The following is a 25138-nucleotide window of genomic DNA, read 5'->3' as shown; positions in this document are numbered from 1 at the left end:
GATTATAAAAAACTGGCCACCACTAAACTAGATTTAAATTTGATGATAAGTGAGACTAAAGAAAATATAAAAATTTTATTGGAAAAAGTGTTAAATCATATTGGAATGTGTGGACATGAGATTGTAAACAAGTTGATAATTTGTTTGGAAAAATTTTTTTTAATGATGTAAATGGGAGAGGGGGACGTGAGGGAGTCCAAAGAAGTGAAGAATTTGTTGTTATAAAAGTAAGATTGTTTTATGTGTGCATTTATATTTTAAAAAAAACCTTAATAAATATTTATAAAAAAAAAAAAAAAATAAAGGTGAAATTGACCACCTCTGCAAAAAAAAAAAAAAAAAAAAAAAAAGAATAGGTTCCTTTTTGAACATGTTGAACTGGAACAGGTTCCTTTTTAAAATGCCCTTTCCAAGTTCTGCAACATATGCTACATAGGGCTGTCCCTCTCCCCCATGCCATGTGGTTTTCCCCTGGAGCCTTTGGCATGCACTATTAGGCAAGACAGAGGAATCAGGGAAAGAATGTGAGTGAAGGGGAAAATCTGACTGCACAAGCTGCCTTCTGTTTGCACAACCATTTGGTACAACTGATTGAAGTATTAATGATAGGCTGCTTAAATGAAAGACTGTTATAGCTGAGTTCAAGCCATGCTGCAAAGGAAGATACCAGCTGATCCATGTGGTACTTAAAGTCAACACTGGTCTGCTGATTGTCACTGTCCCCAAGCCACACTTTCAGCAGGAATCAGCTACAGTACTCTGGAGTTCTGGAAAGCTGATCAGCTCTGATTATAATCCCTTTCTTTTGTCAGGGTTCAGCTCAACTTGGAGCTCCCAAGTGGAACCAATCCCATCTGGTCGTGCATATTTCAAGAGTGCAGAACACAAGCCCCACTTGCTAAAGAACAAACCTGACATCCTATATGATAACATGTTTATTTCTTGTTCCTGTCCCATACCTTTTTGCTATTGTCAGAACTGCACAAACCATACTAGAAACACTGAATTCTGAATCTTTGTGGTACTGTTTCCTAATTTCTATGGGGTATTTAAACATATTACAATTCATTTATTTATAGTGCTATCTATACATATACTACTACTACTGCTACTAATTTTTTATTTATATCCTGCCCCTTTGGCTGGGTTTCCCCAGCCACTCTGGGCAGCTTACAACATATAAAACACAACAAAACATCAAACACTAAAAAAACAAGATATCCTATACAAGCAAGAAACAAACCAATAAAACAAAACAAAACACAAAACAACAATAATAAACAGTTTACAGTTATACCCAAATTAAAGGAACAGCCAACCCCAACTAAACATTTAACCAACACCAACCTGACAAAAATGAAACAGAGGAACTAAAATTAGAACCATTTAAAGCATTGTAGCCAGTTGTCCCAACCCAAGAGTTATTCCAGCAGTGTCCCTCTGGCCTCCCAGAGCCTTTTAGCTGTTCAGGGTGAGTGTGGGCTCCACCTCCTAGGCCAGGTGGAAATGGGCCTTGCAGCAGGGAGTTCTTTCTTCCAGCACTCAGGCAGCAGCTTAGTAAGTTCTGTTGAGTTCAATGGGGCATACTCCCAAGGAAGTGAGTGCAGAACTGCTACTTTATTATATTTATAATGACACAGAAAAATGGGCCGTCAGGATATAGGCTCAAGGTGCCACTCACTGTGATGGGATCAGAAATACATACCAAAAATATGAAGACAATTTAGACTTTGAAAATCCACTGCTTTGTAATAGTATGAAGCAAGGATTTTTGTATCTAAGCTAAATTTAGATATTGTAGATTAACTTGTTTTATTTTAATCATTATTTCACCTACAGATGGTAATGGTTTTGACACAATTAAGTTTTCTAGTTCTTCCTCCAAGAAAAATACAAAGCTCTTTTCCCCCCACTTTGTCACAGCTGGTTACCAATCAATCTCAATTCACGGTACAGTGATGATAGCACATGTTGTCCAGGGGCCAAATCTGATTGGGTTGCATTTTTCAGCAGTGCTTCATATCTGGGGGGGAAATGTGTCTCAATGGCAGGGACTGTCAGCACACTATTGTACAACTGTCGTTAATCAAACCAGCAACAAAGACTACATTCATAAGAGCCAGAGACTGTCAAATTTCAAAATCAAAATCACCCTATTTCTTTAAGAATTTCCTAACCAGTAATGTTTTTTCATCTGTTCTCATGTATGCTTTCCCCTCTGCTTAATGAAAAGCAGACTATCTGTAGCTATTACTTCAGAAAAGGAATAACTGTATATGGCATTAACAATTGCTTCTTACAACTACACATTTTAAGATATTTTTGACATTTCTTTTGCTGAGTGTAAGCCAATCTATAGAGGGGTAGAAATACTGTAAGGACACAAGAAAAAGAAATGTGAGAGAGATGTGATCAGAATTCAGTTCTTGCTGTTCTCGTGATCAAATTTGCTTTTCTAGAGCTCTTGTTAGTTTCTGTTTACACTGCTTTGAGCTCCTTGAAAGAAGAGTAGGAGAAAGATACAGCAACAATAATAGTGGTTAATATCAATGGTCCTCACTAGTGTTAATGTGGTCTTTACTAGTGCTAATGTAAGGAGGTGATCAGATACATCATACTTTTTTGAAAAGTTTGTTGGTGAAACAAGAAGCACAACGGCTAGTAGGTACGTACTTTTGAGCTTTCATTTGCTTGTGTGTGGAGCAAATTCTATACTACACCCCCCCCATGAAGTAACCACAGAATATGCCAAGATGTCTGTGGTAATATGTGGTGCTAGTTCCACCTCTGAATGAGTTCTCACATGCAGACAATGATCTCAAACTGCCAACCAATTGGCTGAGTTTAAAGGGCCAGTTCATTACAACAAGGGCTTCCAACAAGGGCTATCATATGGTTGTCATATGACAAGTTGGTTATATGGTTCAGACTACAATCAGCGCCTATACTGAATGTACCATAAAGGTCGATTGGATTATGGTATTTTACCTAGAGAAGCTAAACTCAACATGTCTTTCATTTTCTTTCCCTACAAGTCACTTAAATACGTAAATGTAACTTTCCATTTCACATTATTCCTTTGCACAGCATATTCAGAGCCAATTAACTTCCAACCTCTTATTTTCTTGCTTCACCTGTCATAGATTATCAGTGAACCATGATGACTTGTGTGGGCAGTGTGAGTAGAACAGATGACTATGGGGCACTACATCAATTCTTTAGGAGAACAGATGGTTGCAATATCTCACGAGCCTTGCTATACACTGGCTGCTTGTTAGATAGCATGCCTTTTTCAGGGTGGTCTAGAAACCCACTGATAATTTGCAGGCTAGAATGCAATGAGTTGGTGTTCCTTCTCAAAATAGCTGCTGATTTGACCACTCTAAGGGCACATTTACTCTATAATCTCCATACTGGTACTCAAGATTATCATTGTGGCTAACTCTCTGTCCTGGCATGCTACATAAATAACTTGTACACCCATCAGTCTCTACACAATTGCATGATTGATAGGTGCGAACATGAAGTCTGCTGAGGTTTACAAGGCAGCTGGCTGGCATGCCAGAACCAGTACATCAGTGAGATGAAGTGGGAATGAGTCAGCTGCAGCCCAAAGCTGATTGTCAGAATTGTATCCAAGATTGTCTGCATTAAAGTTCAAGTCAGTTATACCCTTTTGACTGTCTAGGTATATGCTAGCCACCTTTCTGTACTCTTAGAAGGGTGGGAATTGTTCTTCAGATATGAAATGGCCAAGCTTTATTGTGATCTGCAGATTTAGATTTTTGCCTCTGTATTTTCAATTCCACTGTAGTCAGTCTTAACATTAAAGAAAACTAAAGGAAATAATTTAGGTCCTGATTTTCACTGCTTGCTCTCTATGAAAAAAATATATTTTTAAAAAAAAATAGCAATACTAATTATAACCTCTGACAATAGCATATCAACAGTTTCTGGAAATTTGATACTTCCATTTGCTGCTCTTGTGCCTAGTCTAATGAACATAGTAAGGTTTTTCCTGTTGATGAGTGCCAATCAGAATGGCAAATTACTTAATTCATGGCAGCTTCTTGTATTGTTTCTAGCTCTGGTACCTGCCAGTGAGAAGTTTCCTCACTAACCATTAAAAAACACTATTTAACATTAAACTTACTTGAAACTGTACCTACCTGCAAAACAAAAATAAAGTTTCAGGGCAGAAGGACAGGTTTCCCCGTGTTTCTCTCACATCAGTGCAGAAGCAGAGAGGCACTTGTAGACCACTTTCTCCCTGAGAGGCACTGCTCATGTTGACCTCTTTCTCCCGTGTAGATTCCCCAGCCTTGTTGCAAAGTCAGAGGAAACCATGAATGTACAAATTGGAGATGAGAGAGAGTTAAGAACTCTCCCTTCTAATTTGCCAATTCTCTCGTCTTGTGTCCCCAGCTCCCATTATATTGGAAAGTACAGAGTTCTTGGTATAAGCAGAGAAAAGGGACTGAAGAACAAAAAGAACAGTCTGATGAAGGCAAAGTCCAATAATGGCTATGCTCCGTCTCCACAGCTGGAGGCAGTAATGCTTCTGAATGCCAGTTGCTGGAACCACAGGAAGGGAGAGTGCTCTTGTGCTTGATTCCTGCCTAAGGGTTTTTCCCGCAGGCATCTGGTTGGCCACTGTGAGAACAGGATGCTGGACTAGGTGGACTCTCAGCCTGATCCAGCAGCCTTGTCTTGTGTTCTTATAGAGGATATTCCCAACCTTAGCTAGAGATGCCTGGCATTGAACCTGGGACCTTCTGCATACAAAGCAGATTCTTTACTGCTGACTATGGCTTTCCCTACATATTTTTTATTTACTATGTTAGTTTAAATCAGTATATTCCCCACACCAGAAAAGATACTGTCAACTTTGTTAGCAGTTTACTATGGAGATGAAACATTTTAAAGGCCAGAAGTGAAACGTGCAGTAATGTACTTAGATTCAGGGTAAACCTGGAATGTCATATATTGATAACTGATGCGTGTTAGCTCTATTTTATCATAGTGCTCCAGATCAAGGGCAGAGTGACTGATATTATTAATAAAGCCTTGATACCACATGAACATAGCAATACTAATTTTATGGCTGTAAAGTTTTTAAGTAATGCATGGTGCAATAAAAGTGTCATGAAGATTAATGTTCAGTGGAATTATCTAATTCCACATAATAAATTATGTTCCAGAGATATATCCAAGATAGAATAAGGATGGTATATTCCAGGTAAGACATTAAGCCGAACAGTGATTTTCATCTTCTCTGTTTCAAATGCAGATACGACATCAAAGATGACTACACCTTGCGTATTAAAAAGGCAATGAGCACAGATGAGGGGACCTATACATGCATAGCGGAGAACAGAGTTGGAAAAGTTGAAGCCTCTGCTACACTAACTGTTCGAGGTAAGTGTTGGGTTATGGGAAAGGGACTGCAATATAGTGTGGTTCTGTTTTCTAAAATGGTGCAAATACAATGATTTTGAATCAAAATAATTGCGGCTAGATTTCAAATATATATATTTAAAAACAGCTTTTTCTTGTATATAATTTTGTAAGAGTTTATTTATTTAAAAAAATATCCTTTCTACTGCCGTTAGTCATTAATTGATTAAAGATTGTTGTTAGAATAGTCATCGGGATGCTAAGGAGGTGCATTATTGAGTAAAACAAATAGCCCTCTAGCCCAGTACCCCAGTACTCTGCTTAATTAACAGCAGCTCTCCAAAATCTGAAGCAGGGTATTTCTCTGTACAATATATATATATATTAACTCATCATGCAAAAGGTGGAACATGGAACGTGCAAATTGTGTGCTCTACCAGAAAGCTAAAGCTCCTAAGTTAGTGCCTAAGTTAAGTCCCATTGATCTTAAAGGTCTGCTCCAAGTGTGACACAAGTTGAGATCCAACTCTTTGGGTTTATACTCTGTTTGTTCTTTGCTCTCTGTGGTGATTCCAATATGCACAGAGTTCACAATGTAAGGGTGCAAAGAACAGTTTTGTAATAATTATCCTTTCTAGTTAACTTGCATGTAGAAAGTTGTGTTTCTTACCTTTCACACATCATGAAAAGCAGAAAAAAGTATTAAAGTGGAAAACACAAAAACACACGTACTTCCCAGTATTCGTTGTTAATTGTTGGCTTAGGAGTTGTATTAGGAAGAATTAACATAGTGAACAGATGCTCAAACTAGTACATTGCACATTATTCTAACCTTATAAGCCATGGAAATCTCTTCAGACAAAAATCTAAAGTTCTTTTCTATGCCAGAATAGAAAATCTAAGATGAAGAAAGGGAGAAATTGATTTAGCTTAAGGGAGAAGTGTATGTGCGTGAGCATGTACATTCAAGAGATGCCATAATGCTGCAGATTTTAAAGGTGCCCTGTAATTGCAAAGAGCAATGTGCTGTGCTTTGAAGCTCTGCTTCAAAACACCACATCACCTGATGTCATTGTGACAACATGTGATTGATGGGTGAGTCGCCCTTCCCACCTTTCAGATTTGGCCCATGGAATGGTAGGGGAGATCCAGTTCCCCACCACTGGTTTAGAAAAAGGGAGAATCGTGATAGCAGGCTACAGAAAAAATGGTAAATTTTCATGCTAGAGAGAAAGAAAAAGGGTGTGTGTGGGAGAATTGAGATATATTGGGGAACACCAAATACATATCCTTTTGGAGGCCAAAGGGTGTCCCCATTGGGCAACAGACTGTAGATCAACAAATAACTTGCTCTCAAGTCTTGCTGTCTGTAAGTTCCACTTAGCGCAGATGTTTGCCTGGTTCTGATTGCCTTGCTTTACATAGCCAGGTGTGAACTTCTTTGGGAGATGTACTGTTTAAATCCAGAGGATGAATCCAGTTGGGGTGAACTATTATTTCCTTCCAGGATCTACCAGCACACTAATATTACAATGGTCTGGAGATTCAGTACAGTTTCCTGAAACCTGCACACATGTTGAAGCATTTGCAAAATCATAAGGCACATGGATATATGTCCTCAGCAGTGTCAAAATATCAACAGTATTAAGACTATCAGTGATGTAAATCCAATATGGAAACACTAATCTAAATATTTATAGGCAGCATATAAATATACCTGTAATATATATTATAATAAGTTGTGTGTATCTGTTTGTGTGTTTGTTAGATATACCCTTATCCATGGATGGATGGATATCACTCAGACACTATTTCACAATTTAGCAGCGCGTTCTGAAGGTTCAGTAGAGCTGTGAAAGGTTTTAGCTTTATCAATGTTCCTTCTCCTTCATACGCATTAAATCAGATGATCAAAGTCTCTATGGATTGCTTTATTAGAACAGAGGTCAACTGACCTGAAACGCCAGTTTCCATTTCCATCATTTAATACATAGACACAGTTCAGTTTGATTTGATGAATCTGGAACAAAAAAGGGGGGGAAGTTAACCTAGTGGCTTTGCAGGCAGTGAGGGAGAGGAGTTGTCCAGATTTGATAAAAGAGAGAGGTTTTGTGGTAATCCAGCTGCTAAAATATTACTATTAATACTCACTTTAGATAATAAGTTTTTGTTTTAAGCTGCAAAACATGTTCATGTACAAACTATGTTTTATGTATAGATTGCCATTTTGTAATTTGAGAAAAGCAGGCAATAGATTTTCATTCCGGAGAAAATAGCATCATGCCCATTCCTTCCTTTTTTTGTGGAAATAAGAAAACTAGTCACTACACTAGTCAGCTCCACACTTCATATTTCCTCATAATATCAGCCAGGGCACATGTTGGAGAGACCAACAATTTCTTTAGGCTGAAGCTTAGCATAGTTATATGAGTAGTGAGTTGAACAAAGCGGACAAGGAGGAATCTGTTGAACTCACTGGAGCCTGAACTTGAGCAAATTAAGGTGAAAAAAGAAAATATATAATTTAATTGATTTTCCTACATGAAAGAAGATATCTCATTATCTTTCTCCCCCCACCCCACCCTTTCTAATTTAACTAACCATAGGCAGAGTGTTTATTCAGTACAATGGAAGACACTGCATTGCAAGTATATGTTGAACATCAGATATATAAAAGAACATTTAAAAAGCCAAGAAATATAATGTTTGAAGTCAGGAGACTGGAAATTTTGCATATAAAGCTGCATTGTCAAACCCCCATTGTTTTTATGGCTCTAACAAAAATAATATTCCTTGTGTATATAATATAATGATTTGAACTTTCAGTCTCTAGGACACTTTTTAAAAGGGGGGACTGTGGTGGTGTGCCTTCTTCCACTAACCTCGTATTATGCTTATTTACTTTTAGAATAAATTCTGGTATATTCAGTTGAACTTATTCCTAAGTAAATGAGCATAGAATTGCTGTCTCGTATTGATTGGCTTCAATGAGACCAGGCATTTTACTTATGTAGTATTTCTGCCCCTGTCAGCTACGCTTCATTGCCTGCTCACCCAATAATGTTGTTCCAATAATGCATAAGTATGAAATATTTTTCATGAGCAGCCTTACTAACTCTGCATTCATATACTGTCCCCCCTCTCGCCATTTTATCCATGTTTTACCCTCATCTTTACTAATGATCCTGTATCAATGTAAGATGAACCACTTATTCAAAGAGCCAATGAATAGAGGAAAAAAGACATACAACTTCCTATAAACTTACGAAATGACAGTCACCTGCAAAACTTCTGACTCTGGTGATGGAATTTATTGATGTCCTGTATAAGGGGCTTCCAGCAACTGTTCACTCTCTGACCTACTTGCTGTGCTCAGGATATCCTGTACCTGCTGGTAGTTGTGTTTGAGTTCACCAAGTGTTATGTACTGAAGTTCTCACCCTGGGCCAGCAGGGGGATACTGTAGATAGTTCAGGTCCACATATGCAAATATGGGATCGAAAGTGATGTTCAGTGATTGGATAGTTATAGAAAATGGTTACTGTTGCATTCTAGTGGAGCTCTATATAAGCAGGCTGGCTGAACCCTTCAGTTCAGTTCTGTTCTGCCTGTGAATAAAGAAGAGCTGTTTGAAGAATTGCTGTGTCGTCTGATATGTTCACCCACAACTTAACACCAAGGGTGATAAATAAATACTTGCTTTTAGCCTGCTGTCCTCAAAACCTAGTATTTGTTCCAGTAGACAGCAGAGGCTGAAACAGGGAATACAGTTTTTGGAAGGACTGTGTTTTCTATATGCAGCTTTGGCATAAAGATTTCCATTTTGCTGACAAACGTTAGCAGATAAAAGGCAATCCTTGAAAGCCAAGCTAGGATTTTTTTCTTTTCTTTTTAAAGCTAAATAGGGTATAGGAACCCTCGACTATTAATGAGAATAGCATAGGAAAAACCAGCTGGATCAGTCCAATGACCCATCTTGTCCCAGCATCCGGTTCTCACTGTGGCCAACCAGATGCCCATGGGAAAAATGTAGGAGCATTCTCCCATCCTGTGGTTTCAGAAGCATACTATCTGCAACTGTGGAGGCAGAGCATAGCCATTGTGCGTAGTAGCCACTGATAGCCTTATCCTCCATGAATTTGTCTAATTCTCTTTTTAAGAATGAAGAAATACTTTCCTTTTATCTGTCCTGATTCATCTAATATTCAGAGAGAGAAATAAAAACTTTTCTTCATTCGTATTCTCATTGCCATGCATAACTTTGCCATGCATAACTCCCTTTTCCTCCCAGGGAAGTTGCTTTCCCCTTGATCATTTTTTTGCCCTCCCCGAGCCTTTTTTTCAACTCTACAATATCCTTTTTGAGATATGGCAAGCAGAACTGTATAGAAGGTATTCCAAATCTGTTTCCGCCATAGAGTTGTATGACAGCATTGTGATATTGGCAGTTTTATTTTCAGTTCCTTTCATAATGATCCCTAGGAAAGAATTTGTCTTTTTCACAACTGTTTCACACTTCCTGATGGTAGATGTTCAGCAGTGGAACAGACTCCCAAAAGAAGTGATGGACTTTCCTTCCTTGGAGGTTTTTAAGCAGAGGTTGGATGACCCTCTGTCATGTGTGATCCCTTTAACTAATGTAAAGGGGTGGTACACTCTCTGTCGTTGTCCCCATCATAACTCCCAAGATGACATTCTCTTTGGTGTTTCCCCCTTGGGTTGACCTGTCAATGGCACCCTGCTAGGCCCCATTAGTTCTGAATGTATGGCTCTAGGGACCAAGGAGTCCACAAATCAGCCCACAGTTCAGGCCAATTTGTCTCTACTATCACCTCATTCCCAATGCTCTCCTGGTCTCTCCAGCAGCTGGTGGAAATACCTCTAAGCAGAGTCAACTCGTAAGTCTGCAGGGTGCAGGGAGTGGCAGATTACTCTAATTCCCCTCCTCCATCTCTCAGAAGTAGCTATAAATTTCTTCCTTGGGCATTTAGGGAAAAATATAGTGATAGTATAATGGGGAATGAGGGAAATAAAAGATATAAATATAACCAGTGCTTCCCCCCCAAAAAAAACCAGTTTAGGGGTACTCTCATTTTGACTCAAGAAAATCATCATTTTATAGTTCAAATCTGGAAAAATAAATACAGTAAATGGACAAAAATACAAAGATTCACAAAACGTTTAGGGGTATGTGTACCCCTGTGTCATCGTCCCCGAAAAAAGCACAGAATATAACAATAAATAAAATTATTATATTCAAAAGATGTCACAACATATTAAGTTCCAAAAGTCTGACTTGGGCCTCTTACAGGCATATTCTATACATGTCTACTCAGTAGAAGGTACTTAAAGGTAAGCACTGACTATCGGATTGCTGCCTAAATCTAACAAAGTTAAATTGGGGGGGGGAGCAGTTAACAATATAACTTTACTAATTTGGTTAGTAACATTACGTCTGTTTCCTCTCTCCTATATTTAACCTACCAAAAATACCCAGTGTACCTCTGAACTCTTCCTTAAAATATGTTGAGTAAAAGCAGGTGTGACAGATCCCACTCACCCCCAACAACTCTAATGTAATGACAGTATTCTGCTAGAATGAAATCATTTGTTGAAGCAACTACTTTCAATCTTAGTATCAGTCTGAAGCAGAAATAATTTGTCGATCATTCCCACATTTTTAAAAGAAACTAGAAATTATCTAAGCAGCAATTTGGGACATCTGAGTTGAAATTCCTATGGCCATTGGGAGTAATGTTATATTTTCATCAGGTCTGTCAACGATTGGAAAAGGGATGTAGTATGATCCTTTGTGTCTATTACTGAATGAGGAAAAATGGTGCCTTGGGCTTTTCTCCGGCCTGTACTGCAGTCCTGATCAGCCATGCTTAAAACTCAATTGGTATTTAAATCATACAGTGATGCTTCTCTTTTATTGGATTGACATTTGCCAGTCTATGGTTTTCGATGATGTATTCATCAGGGTCTAAAAGTTTGGGCTAATGTAGAACTACTTTACTTCAATAAAGCATTAGCAATGGCATTTGATGATGGCATATGAACCTATCAAAAGTGTTGCTCATATGATTGATTCCAGACAGCTAGCTTTACTTTACTTTTAAAAAATCAAATCCTATGCAGGAACAAAAAGCTTCTGATAACTGCAACTTAAATAACAGCAAGAGGCATTTAACTATGGCTAATATATGAGAATTTAGTGTTCAACTGAGTATCCACAGTTAAAGCATAACATTACATATCATGCATTCTGACAAACTTTCTTTATTTTTTCCTTTAATTTTGTTATATTATCACCACACCATTGTAATGTCTCCAGCTCGCCCTGTTGGTAAGTAATCATCATTCTATCCATTTTAGCATGGTTTCATACAGTTCTTCATCTTTCATTTTCTAACCATGTAGGACTATCTTCAGTAGTTATTAACTACTACATATCTAATAGGCAAAGCAATGTGTTAGAGAAAATGTTTTGAATCTGTTCTGGACCTTGATTATCCAGTTAGTCTTGACTGTCCTTGATTAATACCTAGACCTTAATCATCCAGTGTTCCTACTTACGCAAATCATTGTGTGTCCTCTGTTTGGTATACGGCTTTTGTGTAGTGAATTGTGATTCTTTTTAAATGAATCATTATCTATTGAAGTATTTCAATTGTTGTTTTGAAAAAAGAAGCTGCACTCTGTTTTGATGTCAGTAATTATATATGTTTTAAATTGTATCCTAATGGCCAAAGTCCAGATTATAATTTCAAGAGCCTGTCTAGCCCACTGAAAGCTATGAAATGAACAATCATAAGTGGGGTTTAGATAAATGCCTTCAATTTTGTATTTATTTTCCTTGCATAAAAAGGTCTGAAAGTTCTGCGTCTATGTTTTCCATATGATCTCTAAAATAAAATAATTTGTTACTACTGTTGGAAAAATATTTATACAGAATTGAATTAAGTACCATTAATATTACAGAATCACTGTCAATTTTGATTTTATTTTCTGATGGAGCACTAAATTTGTATCTGAAGTGCCTGGGTTACGCAAGTGTCCTACATCTGATGTTCAGTGGAAGCGTAACTTCTAGGTGAGCATACAGAATTTTCAGTCCTTTTTAATGAAACTTGATAACACTGTTTAAAATCATTAAAAATGAAAGATTATAAAGATTCTGAAATCTCTACTTTCATTTTACAGTATTCAAGTGGAACGGAAATAAATATGTTACCGGTACTTTTAATGTGGCTTTTTCAAATGTAGAATTCCTGTGGTGATTGAAATGTTGTTGATGGTTTCAGATATTTAAGTTTTTATCTGTAGTGTCATATCCTTTTTTTGAACAGGCGTGAAAATTTAAGCTTGAATTATTTCTGTCTGCTCGGTCAAAGCAAGCCATTCCTAGCATATGGTACTGACTGTACATATGCAAAGTCAAGCATGGTTCTGCCTGAGGTAGATGGCAGCTGGTGAATATAACAGCTCTGTACCAGATTCCCATTAGCAAATCAAAACATTATGAGTAATAACTGTATTGCTCATCTCTGAAATAGCTGTTCTTTTTATTTTAAGCTTTTGAAAAGATTTCCTACAGGAGTTTACAGCAGATGGGTTCTGGAAGCAGGGTATTTATTCCTATTTAGACCATTTGCTTCTGTTATTCCACTCATCAGATGGGTTTTCCAGATGAACAAGTTAATATTTTCACACACACTTTTTTCCCTTCCTATTTCTCACTGATGCAGTGCAAATAGTTTATTCCAAATACTGTGAGTGACAATTTAATGGGGAACATTAATTTCATCCATAGTTTTCCTATTTCATGAGAAAATTTAATTTGTTGGAAGTAAAATGCTCTAATCAAACATCCAATGGGGAGGATCCAAAAATATCAATGTCATTACTCTACAAGGTGAGGAAAATATGAGAAATTAAAAAAAAAATCAAAACAAATGTGATCAATTATAAAACTGACTTAAGAGTGACCATCAAAAATAAACAGAAAAAGAAATTAAGCACTTTAATGCACTGGTTTGAACTTTGGCAGCCTCATGGCCCTTGGATATCATTTATGTGGCATGTCCTTTTTGACAGAAGTGATTTGAAGACGGTAAGAATTGTGAAAGAAAAAGATGCAAAATCTAAAAACCAAGATAGGTAGTTCTTATTAATACCTTTCATGATGTCTCAAAAACTACAGGAAACCAGTCTAGACCCTGGAGTATTTGTCTGAACTAATGCTAGCAAGTAGGGCACTCATGTAATTCCTAATGCGAACTGGTGCACTGATGTAATGTATTTCTTGCCTTCAGAAGGCAATTTATCACAAGTAATTATCAATAGCCAGGACTAGGATAGTAATATATACCACCTAAACTTAGATGCAACTTCTAGAAGCATAGAATTGTTGAGTTTGAAGTGACCATGAGGGTCATCTAGTCCAACCCCTAGCAATACAGGAATCTTTTTGCCCAACATGGGGCTTTAACCCATAACCCTGAGATTAAGGCTAGATGTAGACACATCAAAGAAGTGATTCAGTTTGTAAACTTCATACAGGGAAGCTCCGTTGGTGAAAAACGGGACTCCACAGCACCATCTGGTGCCATAGTGTTATAACACATATAAAGTGCTTTATCTTTACAAATGTAGCTGAGTCCTAAGAGTGTTCTCAATTGAGCTATCTGTGCATAGCAAGTTTTTTTTTCTAGGAAGTTGACATGTTATTGTTTGAAACTGAACAATTTTTAATCTGTCAAGCCAGATTTGGATTCCCAGCCATATATGGCAGCTTCCAGAGGCTAGTCAAGTTTCGTTTTTTGCTGGCTACCCTCATCAGAATTACTGTTAAGCATCTGATGAGCCAATATATATGGCTGATTAGCTAGGTGTTGTTTGTGGATCACAAGTTATTTAGACTTGGGCTATATAGGCTGCTGTAAAATATATTGATATTTTACATCCCCAAATCCTGTAATTCAGAGTTTTCCTAAATTTTCATGCTGGTGACATACTTTTAGACATTCATCATTTAGCATCACAGTAATTTGAAAGTCATTGGCTTGGTTTGCACATCATGTTAAACCATAGGTTGTGTTTAACTATGGTCTAATGTGAACGAGCCTCATGCTAGTGTACCATGCTCAAAAATCTCCACTTTGATTCTCTTCCACTCATAGCAAAAAACCACTAGTCTTGGTTTGACATGTCATCTGAGCCCAGGCTTGTTGCTTGTTCTTTGTGGTTTGGGTAAAACAAATCAGAAGCCCAGGTTCAGAAGACAAGACAAACCAAAACTAGTGATATGTTGTTTCCAGTGTGGCCAGGAACAGGGAGGAGTGAAACAGGGACTTTTGAGAAGTGTACAACAGCAGGATAGGTTGGTTCTGAAACATAGAAAAGCAAAATATTAGTCTTTGGGTACCACTTCCCCACCCCCCTTTTTGTTCTCTCTCTCTCTCTCTCTCTCTCTTTTTTTTTTACATATGAACTAACCAGGAAATTGAACTTCTGAAAACATGACTGAGACTGAGGTGTTATTTTTCTTTGATAATTAACAGCCTCTAAATTAAAGATATTTTGCTCCCTTTTGATGTAAACAAATCTTAAAATAGCATAAAAGTGTTTGAAGAACAGGTGTCATGGAGCCAGATTACTACACTTATATAATAGAAATATATTATATATTTCTTATATAATAGAAACTTCAACTTTTCCAGATTAATTTCTTTCATTAATATGCTACAATTTATATTGAGAAAGCCAGCTGAAATGCTGCTTCATCAGCCTAAGTAAACATTCTCTTTTGAGGCATGTTGGTGAAGTGAACATACCTTACCAACTATTACATTTCCATCAACACTGCCATCTTGCACAGTCTTGGGAGTACAATCCAAATAAAGGAAAATACTGTGAGAAAGCAGCAAAGTTAAATGAGAGAGATCAAACTAAAATGTAGAATGAAAGCATTGTACCATCCACGTAATGTATAGCAGAAATTTATTCCACTGCTTTAAAATCTGTGAATAATTAATAGATACACATGGCCACAATCCAGTAGAAATTTATTCCTAATAGACTTTAACTCCAAAACACAATTAATATCTTCTTCTTTATTTGTTGGCCACTCTGGGAACCTTATTTCAGTGGAGGAGCTAGGCTTTCAGTAAATAAGTAGTTAAGAGCAAATAGGTAGGTGCAAAGCCACTCATCTTAATAGACAGAAGATGAGATCTGTTAGACAACCAGAGTTGCTTTTTTGTAAAGTCTTTCCTGCTACTCTATCCTTACACATTTTACCAAAGCTCTAAAGATCCCTGATATATTTTAGACAATTAAGTTGAAGTCATAGCTCATCAAACTATAATTTTAGCACAGTTCTCCCTTAACAGTTGAGACCAGGTTTCATTTATCCATCTGCAAAAGGAAACTTCAGGTTCTTGAGAATTCTGTATTTGAGTCACTCATGGAACTTTAAAGGAAACATTATTATTTTTCTCAGAGACTCACCTTTGAATATTCTGAACTTTTTGCTTTTCTGTGAGATTATGTGGATGAAGACTGCAGACACAAAACAAGGAGGTTTTAGGAACAGGGTTCACAGGACTGTACATTGAGTAGCTCAGTTTCAGTTATAGAGAAAAAGTAGGTTACTAGGTAATGAATCTCAAAGCCGAAAGATTTAAGCTATTAAACTTCCAGTCCTTGTGCAGACAATAAATTAACTACAGTTGGAAGAGGACTTTCAGAATGTATTTATTTTAGATCTTGCAGCCTGAAGGCATGAGTTCCATCATGAATTAAAGATCTCATTTGATACACCATTTCCTTTGAGGTAAACATTGTGTTAATAAATCATGAAAGTCTCAAGTGAGCTCCCATTTTTGAACTGTAAGCTTTCCAAAAATAATTTTTAATTACATTTCAAAAAGGTCAGTTTTGGATTTAAATAAACCTTAATGTTGATGTTGTCGTTCTGGTTTCTTTATAAGTTACATTCCATTAAGTGCCTGAGATATAAGATTTTTATTTATTTCTGAGTTCAGTTAGCAACCGATTAATCCCACTGTGACAAACCTGGTTAAACATTTCAAGGCGTGATAGTTAAATGTATATATATTGATGCTACAACCATGTAGAGCTCCCATTAAATTAATTGAGTTGTCTTCTCTATTCTAATGGATTTCGAGAAAATTAGGAGTCCTGCATTTGCTACTTCCTTTTGTTTTTCCAACCTAACAATGCAGTGGTTGCTGTGACACACTTTGCTCTACTAACTTGCAGCCACCTGATTCATCTTCACATCTGTTTATGACTACAGTAGGGAATAACTGAAGTGGTGCAATGCAGCTTCTGCCTGGCTGATCCATTTTTACCCTTACGCCTGAGAATTTTATTAGTATTCAGTAACACCTTTGTTATGCTAGTGATTAGTATATAAGGACCAGTGCTGTTTTTCAAGAAAAACAGGGGCCAGATCTCACCATTAATGCCTCCCTTGTTCTCTTAGAATGGCAATGGCACCCACCTGAGAGGTGCTGGAATTCAGTTCTGGTGAGTTCCAGCTGCGAAAAACAGCCTGATAAGGACTGCAGAAAAAATCATTTTAAACACTTCTAACCATTTCTTGCAGGACTGCTTTTAAAGACTCAAGACCAAAGCTTGAGCTACAAAATAACTGTATCACTTTGTGTGACCTTTAAAAGCCATTCAGTCAGGCACAAAACGGCATTTCAGGGGTGGGAGGGGGAATGTTTTGCTGTTACTGTCTTGAGTAACATAAAAATGCATACAACTCCTGTCTTGTGCCTCACTTTTAATTCCTGCTGTAGAATACAATCTTCCTCTGTAAAAACAACTCTGAACATGATGTGATTAACCTTAGGGTCCCATCCGCTCATCTCAATACCCACCTCGTACTTGGCCTGTGCTTTCTATTCATGTTCAACCATCTCATTTCCATATCAGCCAACTTGCCCTCCCAAGCTGCTATTAGCATAACAGAGCTTTAGTGTGACATTGATTGAAGCCAGCGCTTGCTGAACATAGTATCAAAGCATAATTTGCCAGAAATCAAATCTAATTTACTGTGTACAGTATTTACATTGCTTCCAAACAGTGCTTCTAGGGGGAAAGTGTCTTAGGCCTCTAATCTTAATTGTTCTTGCTGGTTGTTGTTTTAATCTTGTCTAATTCTCTGAAAAGCATGAAATATATTTTCTTTTAGAGCCATTGCCTTTAACTTGGAAATGTCAAACATAAATGTTTCCTATGACCTGTTAATTTTGGACCAGAAGCAATGAATGTTAATTGCTTGATAGCAAAAAGCTTGGTTGTTACACAGGAAATATTTTTCTCAACAGGTATTGTAACATGATATATTATAGATAATTAGATATATGCAACCTAGGAGAAACAGCATTTCCAACAGCTGTTGCAGGTTCCAAAATCACATACTTCACCTGAGTGCCTTATAAGAGTGTATGCGATATACTGATTGATACATTTAGACTTCTACTTTTATTTGTTCTTTAAACTTTTTGATCTTGGGCTATTTTATACCTAAAGTGTCCAATCCATAAAATCAAGTTCTGGAAAGGAGCTTATGATGTTTATTATCAACAAATTGATGTATATATGCTTAATAATATAGCTGCAGTTACTGTAACAACAAAGGTGTCAAAAATCTATGTTTCAGAAGAAAGAGCAGTGCTGCCTCACGTAGTTTATACCTATGCCCATGTTTACACACACACACGCACACACCGTTTGGCAAATGTGCTTTCAGTCTATCTGTCTTCTACAGTTTTTTCACACTGTGGCTTTGCATTGTGATATACAGTATTCTGGAGATCAAATAATATTGTTTATGTCAAGTGATGAGTAATGCTGTAGCTTTCTCCTGCTTGGTCATCTGTGGGTTGTTGCTGTTTGTTAGGGACGCTTAGGAAATTAATTGAAATGAAAAGTGCCATAGAGGGTAAGTGGAAAGACATTTGAAAAGCAAGGATGAGATAATCTCCCCCATTCCATTTAATTATTATTCAGTGGATTGGCTCTGCCCTGTATTCCACTATACCCGCCTTTTACTTTAACTTGGAGAATTTGTAAAATCAATCTCAGAACCGTATGCAGTTTTCAATTTGCTACTGTCTTTTTTTTCCTTTACAGATTAAATGGCAGTGCACAGCACATATGCACATGATTAGAGCATCATGCAAAAAGATTCTCAATGAAACCATACATTTGCAGCAGGATTTCCTTTTGCACCATGATTTAAACAATGCAAATGTGTGCTAAATCATAGCACAAAAAAGACTATTAATATTTTTTAAAGATTGTATCTAGATCCCCATTTACAAGCTCTTTTAAACAATGTGTTCATGCATATTGGTAGCCTATAAGAATAAAAGACACAAATGGAAAACTGCAGCAAATTTTATGTATGTAAAATGTTACAAATTTACAAATGGTTAAATAAAAAATGGAAGGAATAGTGGAATATCAAGTAATTTATAAAATCCTAGTATGCATTTGGGTGGAAATTTGTCAGTACCTTTATCTAAACTGTATTTTGGCACAACTCTGAATCTTGTTTTCAAAAATACTATTCCTTTGGCTTTTACAAATACTATTCCTTTGGCTTTTACACAACTTGTGGCTACTTTTCCTATATTTAGATAATGTGTCTTTTTTTTAATAAGTCAGAGATTATATTCTCTGGAACAAATAATAATAATTGCAGCCCTTTCCCGTTTTATATATTACATATAGCTGCAAAGAATGTTTCTTTCTTAACAACATATTTTCACCTCTCACATCATAGCACCTCCACAGTTTGTGGTAAGGCCACGCGATCAGATTGTTGCTCAGGGCCGAACAGTGACCTTTCCATGTGAAACAAAGGGAAATCCCCAGCCAGCTGTGTTTTGGCAAAAAGATGGCAGCCAGGTGAGTCCTCTAATGTTAATTTTATTCTTTCCCTTCTCTTTATATCATTATAGCATATACAAATGTTCCTGTGCTAAAAATGTTGTTTTAAAAAGCTGAAATATGTATATTTCTTCTTTCAAATATGATGGCTGCCGCTCTGTACTGCCTTACCATTTCCACCATTACCATGTTTCATAGAATTATAAAGTTGGAAGGAATCCCGAGGATAATCTAGTTCAGGGGTCAGCAAACTTTTTCAGCAGGGGGCCGGTCCCCTGTCCCTCAGACCTTGTGGGGGCCGGAGTATATTTTCTGGGGGAAAATGAACGAATTCCTATGCCCCACAAATAACCCAGAGATGCATTTTAAATAAAAGCATGCATTCTACTCATGTAAAAACACCAGGCAGGCTCCACAAATAACCCAGAGATGCATTTTAAATAAAAGGATACATTCTACTCATGTAAAAACACACTGATTCCCAGACCATCCACAGGCCAGATTTAGAAGGTGATTGGGCCAGATCCACACACACACACACACACACACACACACACACACACAGGCCTTAGTTTGCCTACCCATGATCTAGTCCAACTCCCTGTGATGCAGTAATTACAACTAAAAAATCATCTACATAAACTCTAACGGAGTCTGGACTGTGGTGAATAATTGGAAAGAAATATTGAGGTGTATTCAATATTGAAATATTGAATATAGACTATAAAATCTATGCTGGGGTTATGGCTAATAGATTAAAAAAGACTCTAAACAAAATAATCAGCAGAGACCAGGCAGGCTTCTTACCGGATAGACATATAAAAGACAATACAAGAATAATAATTGACCTGTTGGAATATGTGGAAATGAAACCAAGTAAAAAGATGGCCATGTTATTGGTTGATGCAGAAAAAGCTTTTGATAGAGTATCCTGGAATTTCCTATTGGAAACTTTCAAAGGTCTGGACATAGGGGAGAAAATAATTAATGGAATTAGGGCGATATATGATAACCAAAAAGCAAAATTGCTAATAAATAACGAGATCACCAAAGAGTTCAGCATCGAAAGGGGGACAAGACAGAGGTGCCCTCTCTCCCCACTTCTTTTTATTGCCACCTTGGAACCACTTTTAATAGCAAAAAGAAAGGATAAAAATATAAGAGGAATTAACCTAGGAACTCGATACTACAAAATTAAAGCCTTTGCCGATGATGTAATTGTAACCACTGAAAACCCAGTGGAAAGTATCAAAAAAACGCTTGCACAACTGGAAGAATTTGGGAAGGTCTCTGGGTTCAAACTGAATAAAGGAAAATCCAAATTATTAACGAAAAATTTGTGTAAGTTGGAACAAGAGGAATTGGAAAATACAACAGATTTAAAGGTAGACAATAAGGTAAATTATTTGGGGGTTTGGGTCACCAATAAGAATATAAACTTATATAAGGACAATTATGAGAAGAAGTGGAAAGAAATAAAAAAAGAATTGGAGACTTGGGGGAAATTGAATTTGTCCCTGTGGGGGAGAATATCCGCAGTTAAAATGATGGTGCTGCCAAAGATGATTTTTATGTTCCAAACAATACCTATAATTAGAGGCGTAAAGTGTTTTAAGGAATGGCAGAAAGACCTTGCCAAGTTTATTTGGCAAGGGAAAAAACCATGCATAAAATTTAAGCTACTAACAGAGTTGAAGGAAAAAGGACACTTTGCGGTCCCTGACCTTAAACTGTACTTTGAGGCAGCGTGCTGGACATGGATTAAGGACTGGATATTAATTAAAAACACGGAAGTCCTAGATCTGGAGGGATGGGATATTGTGTATGGGTGGCATGGCTACATAGGCTATGACAAGATTAAATCCCACAAAGTATTTTTAAATCATATTGTGAGAAGAGCATTATATGAAGTATGGGAGAGGAGTAAAAAATCAGTAGTAACCAAAACACCATGGTGGCTGTCACCAATGGAATCGATGTCGGTTCACAGGATAAATATGAACAGCGATTGGCTAACATATAAGGATTTAGTAGAGGAAACAAGTAGTGATCCGATAATAAAGGGCCTAAGCGAATTGAAACAGAAGGGAATAACCTGGCTGCAGTACTATCAATTAAAAGCCGCCATTGAAAAGGATAAAAGAACCAAAGGATTTGACCAAAAAAATCCTATCTGGAGAAGGATATTTTATATAATAATCAAAAGATACTTTCTAAAATGTACAAACTACTTTTGAATTGGCAAAGAAAGGAGGAAGATATCAAAGAAATTACAGTAAAATGGGAGAGGGACCTGGGACATACGATCAAACCCAATATTTGGAATGAATTATGGACTAAAAATATAAAATTCACGGCTTGTTTCCTTATAAGGGAAAATCTCATGAAAATGTACTATAGGTGGTACCTGACCCCTGTAAAACTTGCAAAAATAAATAAATCAAACAATAACGAGTGCTGGCGATGTAAGGAACAGATAGGAACATACTACCATATGTGGTGGTCCTGTTTAGAGATACAAAGATTTTGGAACATGATTTATGAAGAGATAAAGAGATTGATAAAAACTACATTTAGCAAGAAACCGGAAGAATTTTTACTAGGAATTGTTTCAGATAATATTCCCAAAAACAAAACTAGGCTACTTATGTATGCAACATCAGCAGCAAGGGTTATAGTGGCAAAACACTGGAAAGATAAAAATACAGCCACTAAAGAGGAATGGGTAGTCAAATTGTGCGAGTACTTGGAGCTCGCAAAGCTGACAGATGCAATAAGAGATAAACCTTAAAAATTGGTGAAAGAAGAATGGGAATGTTTAAATAATTATTTAGGGGACAAGGGCTCAGCAAGAAAGTTCTGGCTATGTTTAGAATGATGCCGCATAGAGAAATATTCCCTGATACCAAGATGAGGGATTCCTTTGGAATGCAGATAGAGATAATTGATAAGAATAATGATCTGTTGTGAGCTTGACGGCAGTGTGCAATAGATGAGCTTTCCTGCTTTGGCTCATCTTCCTTTTTCTTTTTCTTTTTCTTCTATTTTTCTATTTTATTTTCTTTTATCTTTTCCATAGTTGCTTATGTTCTGTGTCATGTACTTTGATATTTTTGTAGTTTTTCATTACTATTAAGGAATTTTCCTTTGTAATTTTGGTTGTCTATATTTATATGTACCTGTTTAAAGCAAAATAAAAGTTAAAAAAAAATAGAAAAAGAAATATTGAGGTGCTTAAGCTCAATGAAAAGAGTGTCCCAATCTACAGCTGATTTGAAAAAGATGAATTCCATGCTAGGAAAGGACTGAGCATGTAACTTTGCTAGAAATGTGGGAGACAGGGGGCAATTAAAATTACCAGCAAATTGGGGAATCTTCCCTATAAGGAAAAGAGCTTTTTACTTTGGAAAAGGGTGGCTAACAAGGAGCATAATAGTGTTTTATAAAATTATGCATAATACTAAAACTTGTGGTCATCTAATGAAATGGACAGAATTTTAATAAAATGAAATATTTTCACCAACACACACATACTTTGATCTTGTGTATAACCAAGACCTGGGCGCCACTATATTAACTAAACTAAATGGTTCAACACCATTCCTTGTCAGTGGGGTGGGAAACGGGGCTCATGAAACCAGTAAAAATTCAGTCTTCTTTTTAGTAAGATTGTATACGGGTCTGAGGGATTAGTTGTGGTGTTACGTCAAAGAGACAGAGCAGGGATGTTGCTAGTATACTGTCTACTCTGTTTTATTCCAACCTCCTTTCCCGAACTGATGGAAATACTTTCAGATGTGGTGTCGGAGAACCCCTTCACAGCTGGGGGCAAGGAGAGAGAGACACTTCTAACATCCACACCATGTCTACCTCAAATGGGCCAGCTCAAGATTTCTATGGTTTCCATGGCAACCATGATGTCTCAATACATCATTGTCCTGACATATGTGGCTGGACATAATTTCAACTTGGTCTTTGCCGATCAAAATTCTGTTGATTGGGGGACTTATGAGCCCATTTTCATGGATAGTTCACTCATTGGTGAGTTTGGGGTAGAATGCAGCTGCACCACTATGCAAGGGTGGGAACCCACATAAACACTTATTGAATCTAGTGGGTTCCTAAATACTCAAGGATATTTTCCAGCTGCTGTCCAGGGTCCTGTCACACTAGGAAATGATGAGATGCTTAGAGCCATGGATACAATTGCTTCTGGGTGGCACTGCAGTGGAGCACAGTTCGACTTGATGCTCTAGTGAACCGCATGTGATGATATAGGAGGGTGGCATAAATTTCAGTTGGAACCTGAACTGACAGGGGTGAGAGTCCATAATCATGGCTATGTGATGGTGGTGGCAGTGAAGAAACCCTACTTCACCACCACTATTGCATCTGCAATCATTTTTCCAAGTGGTGAATGGGCTCCCCCCACACACCTGCTCTGATCCCCTTGGTAGCCTGTTGTTACAATTTTGCAACACACTTTAGGGAGAAAATTGCTCAGTTTAGAAGAATTGCTCATCTGAAGAAGTGTGCATGCACACGAAAGCTCATACCAAGAACTAACTTAGTTGGTCTTTAAGGTGCTACTGGAAGGAATTTTTTTATTTAGTTTAGAACAGAGTTGGACACCACAGTTAGAGCAAGTTAACATGAGTTCCACTGCTGAAAGAAAAGCCATGGTTAGGGGATGTACCCTTTGAAACCATGACTACAATCATAAACTCTACTGAAGTCAATAGAAGTAAAACATCATAATTGTAAGGATCACAGCCAATGTCACGCAGCCAATGTAACTAAAATATATCCAGAGACACATTAAGATCAAACATTTGTGCTGAGCATTTTTATTCAAAAAGCAGTTAAATCACAGTATGCTAGAAGTCAGTCATTCAGCTTTTTTGAGGCATGCAGAAAACAATATCTCCACTTAGAGTAGGTTATCTGTTCTCTTGGTGGTTCTGATCTGAAACAGTTATATAGGCTCTGAGGTTGAAATGTTCATGGTATGCATGCACAGTTTTTCTGCATGCGCATTTACTTCCGTATTAGGCTTTTATGAGAAAGGAAATATGTAGATCCAAAGAATAGGAAGCCCATGTGAGACTGTGGAAAGGTCCTAGAACAGATAATCAAACAATTAGTTCATGAGCACTGAGAAAAGGATTGGTTTCTCAAAAACAAGACGTGCCCGATGAATCTGTCTCTTTTTTGGGATAGTGTTACTGGCTTGGTTACTGGCTGTCGATGTAGCGTACCTTGATTTTAATGCAGCATTTGACAAAGCTCCCAGGATATTCTTGTAGATAAGTTGGTAAAATGTGGGCTAGATTGATTGACAAACCCCAAAGAGTGCTCACAAATTCTTCCTCATTAACCTGGCAAAAGGAGACAAATGGAATGCCACAGTGTTCTGTCCTAGGCCCTTTGTTGTTTGATGTCTTTATAGATGTCTTTGATGAAGGAATTGAGGAAAAGCTCATCAAATTTGCAGATGAATCCAAACTTGGAGGGGTAGCTAATGTTGGAGAAGACAGAATAGGGATTCAAGATAACCAGAACTGATTGGGGAACTGGGCCAAAACTAACAAAATGATTTTCAATAGGAATAGGCAGGAATAATCAGCTGTACATATATAAAAAGGGTTGCCAGTAGTGCATGTGAAAAGGATCTAGGGGTCTTAGTGGACCACAAGCTTAATATGAGTCAACAGTGTAATGCAGCAACAAAACAAACAAACCAGCAAGCAATGTTAATGCTATTATAGGCTGCATCCACAAAAGTAAAGTATTCCAATCAAGG

The 25138-nt window shown here is 37.3% G+C and overlaps 1 protein-coding gene across 22 annotated transcripts in view; it reads left to right on the top strand.

The window, feature by feature from the left end:
• The window catches only part of ROBO2 (roundabout guidance receptor 2), an 830881-nt gene that overhangs the window by 678993 nt on the left and 126750 nt on the right, over window positions 1-25138 (top strand). For 15 of the 22 annotated variants that reach the window (XM_081858428.1, XM_081858420.1, XM_081858422.1 and 12 more), the window contains 3 exons: window positions 5291-5418; window positions 11735-11746; window positions 19229-19353. In XM_081858428.1, the coding sequence (XP_081714554.1) occupies window positions 5291-5418; window positions 11735-11746; window positions 19229-19353 (265 nt within the window). The remainder of the gene's footprint in view (window positions 1-5290; window positions 5419-11734; window positions 11747-19228; window positions 19354-25138) is intronic. The other 7 variants (XM_081858429.1, XM_081858421.1, XM_081858427.1 and 4 more) reach the window with 1 other exon arrangement.

The sequence above is a fragment of the Podarcis erhardii genome, assembly GCF_964252035.2.
Source record: "Podarcis erhardii genome assembly, chromosome: 4".
Lineage (NCBI taxonomy): Eukaryota > Metazoa > Chordata > Lepidosauria > Squamata > Lacertidae > Podarcis > Podarcis erhardii.
This window is presented reverse-complemented; position numbering and strand designations above follow the sequence as displayed.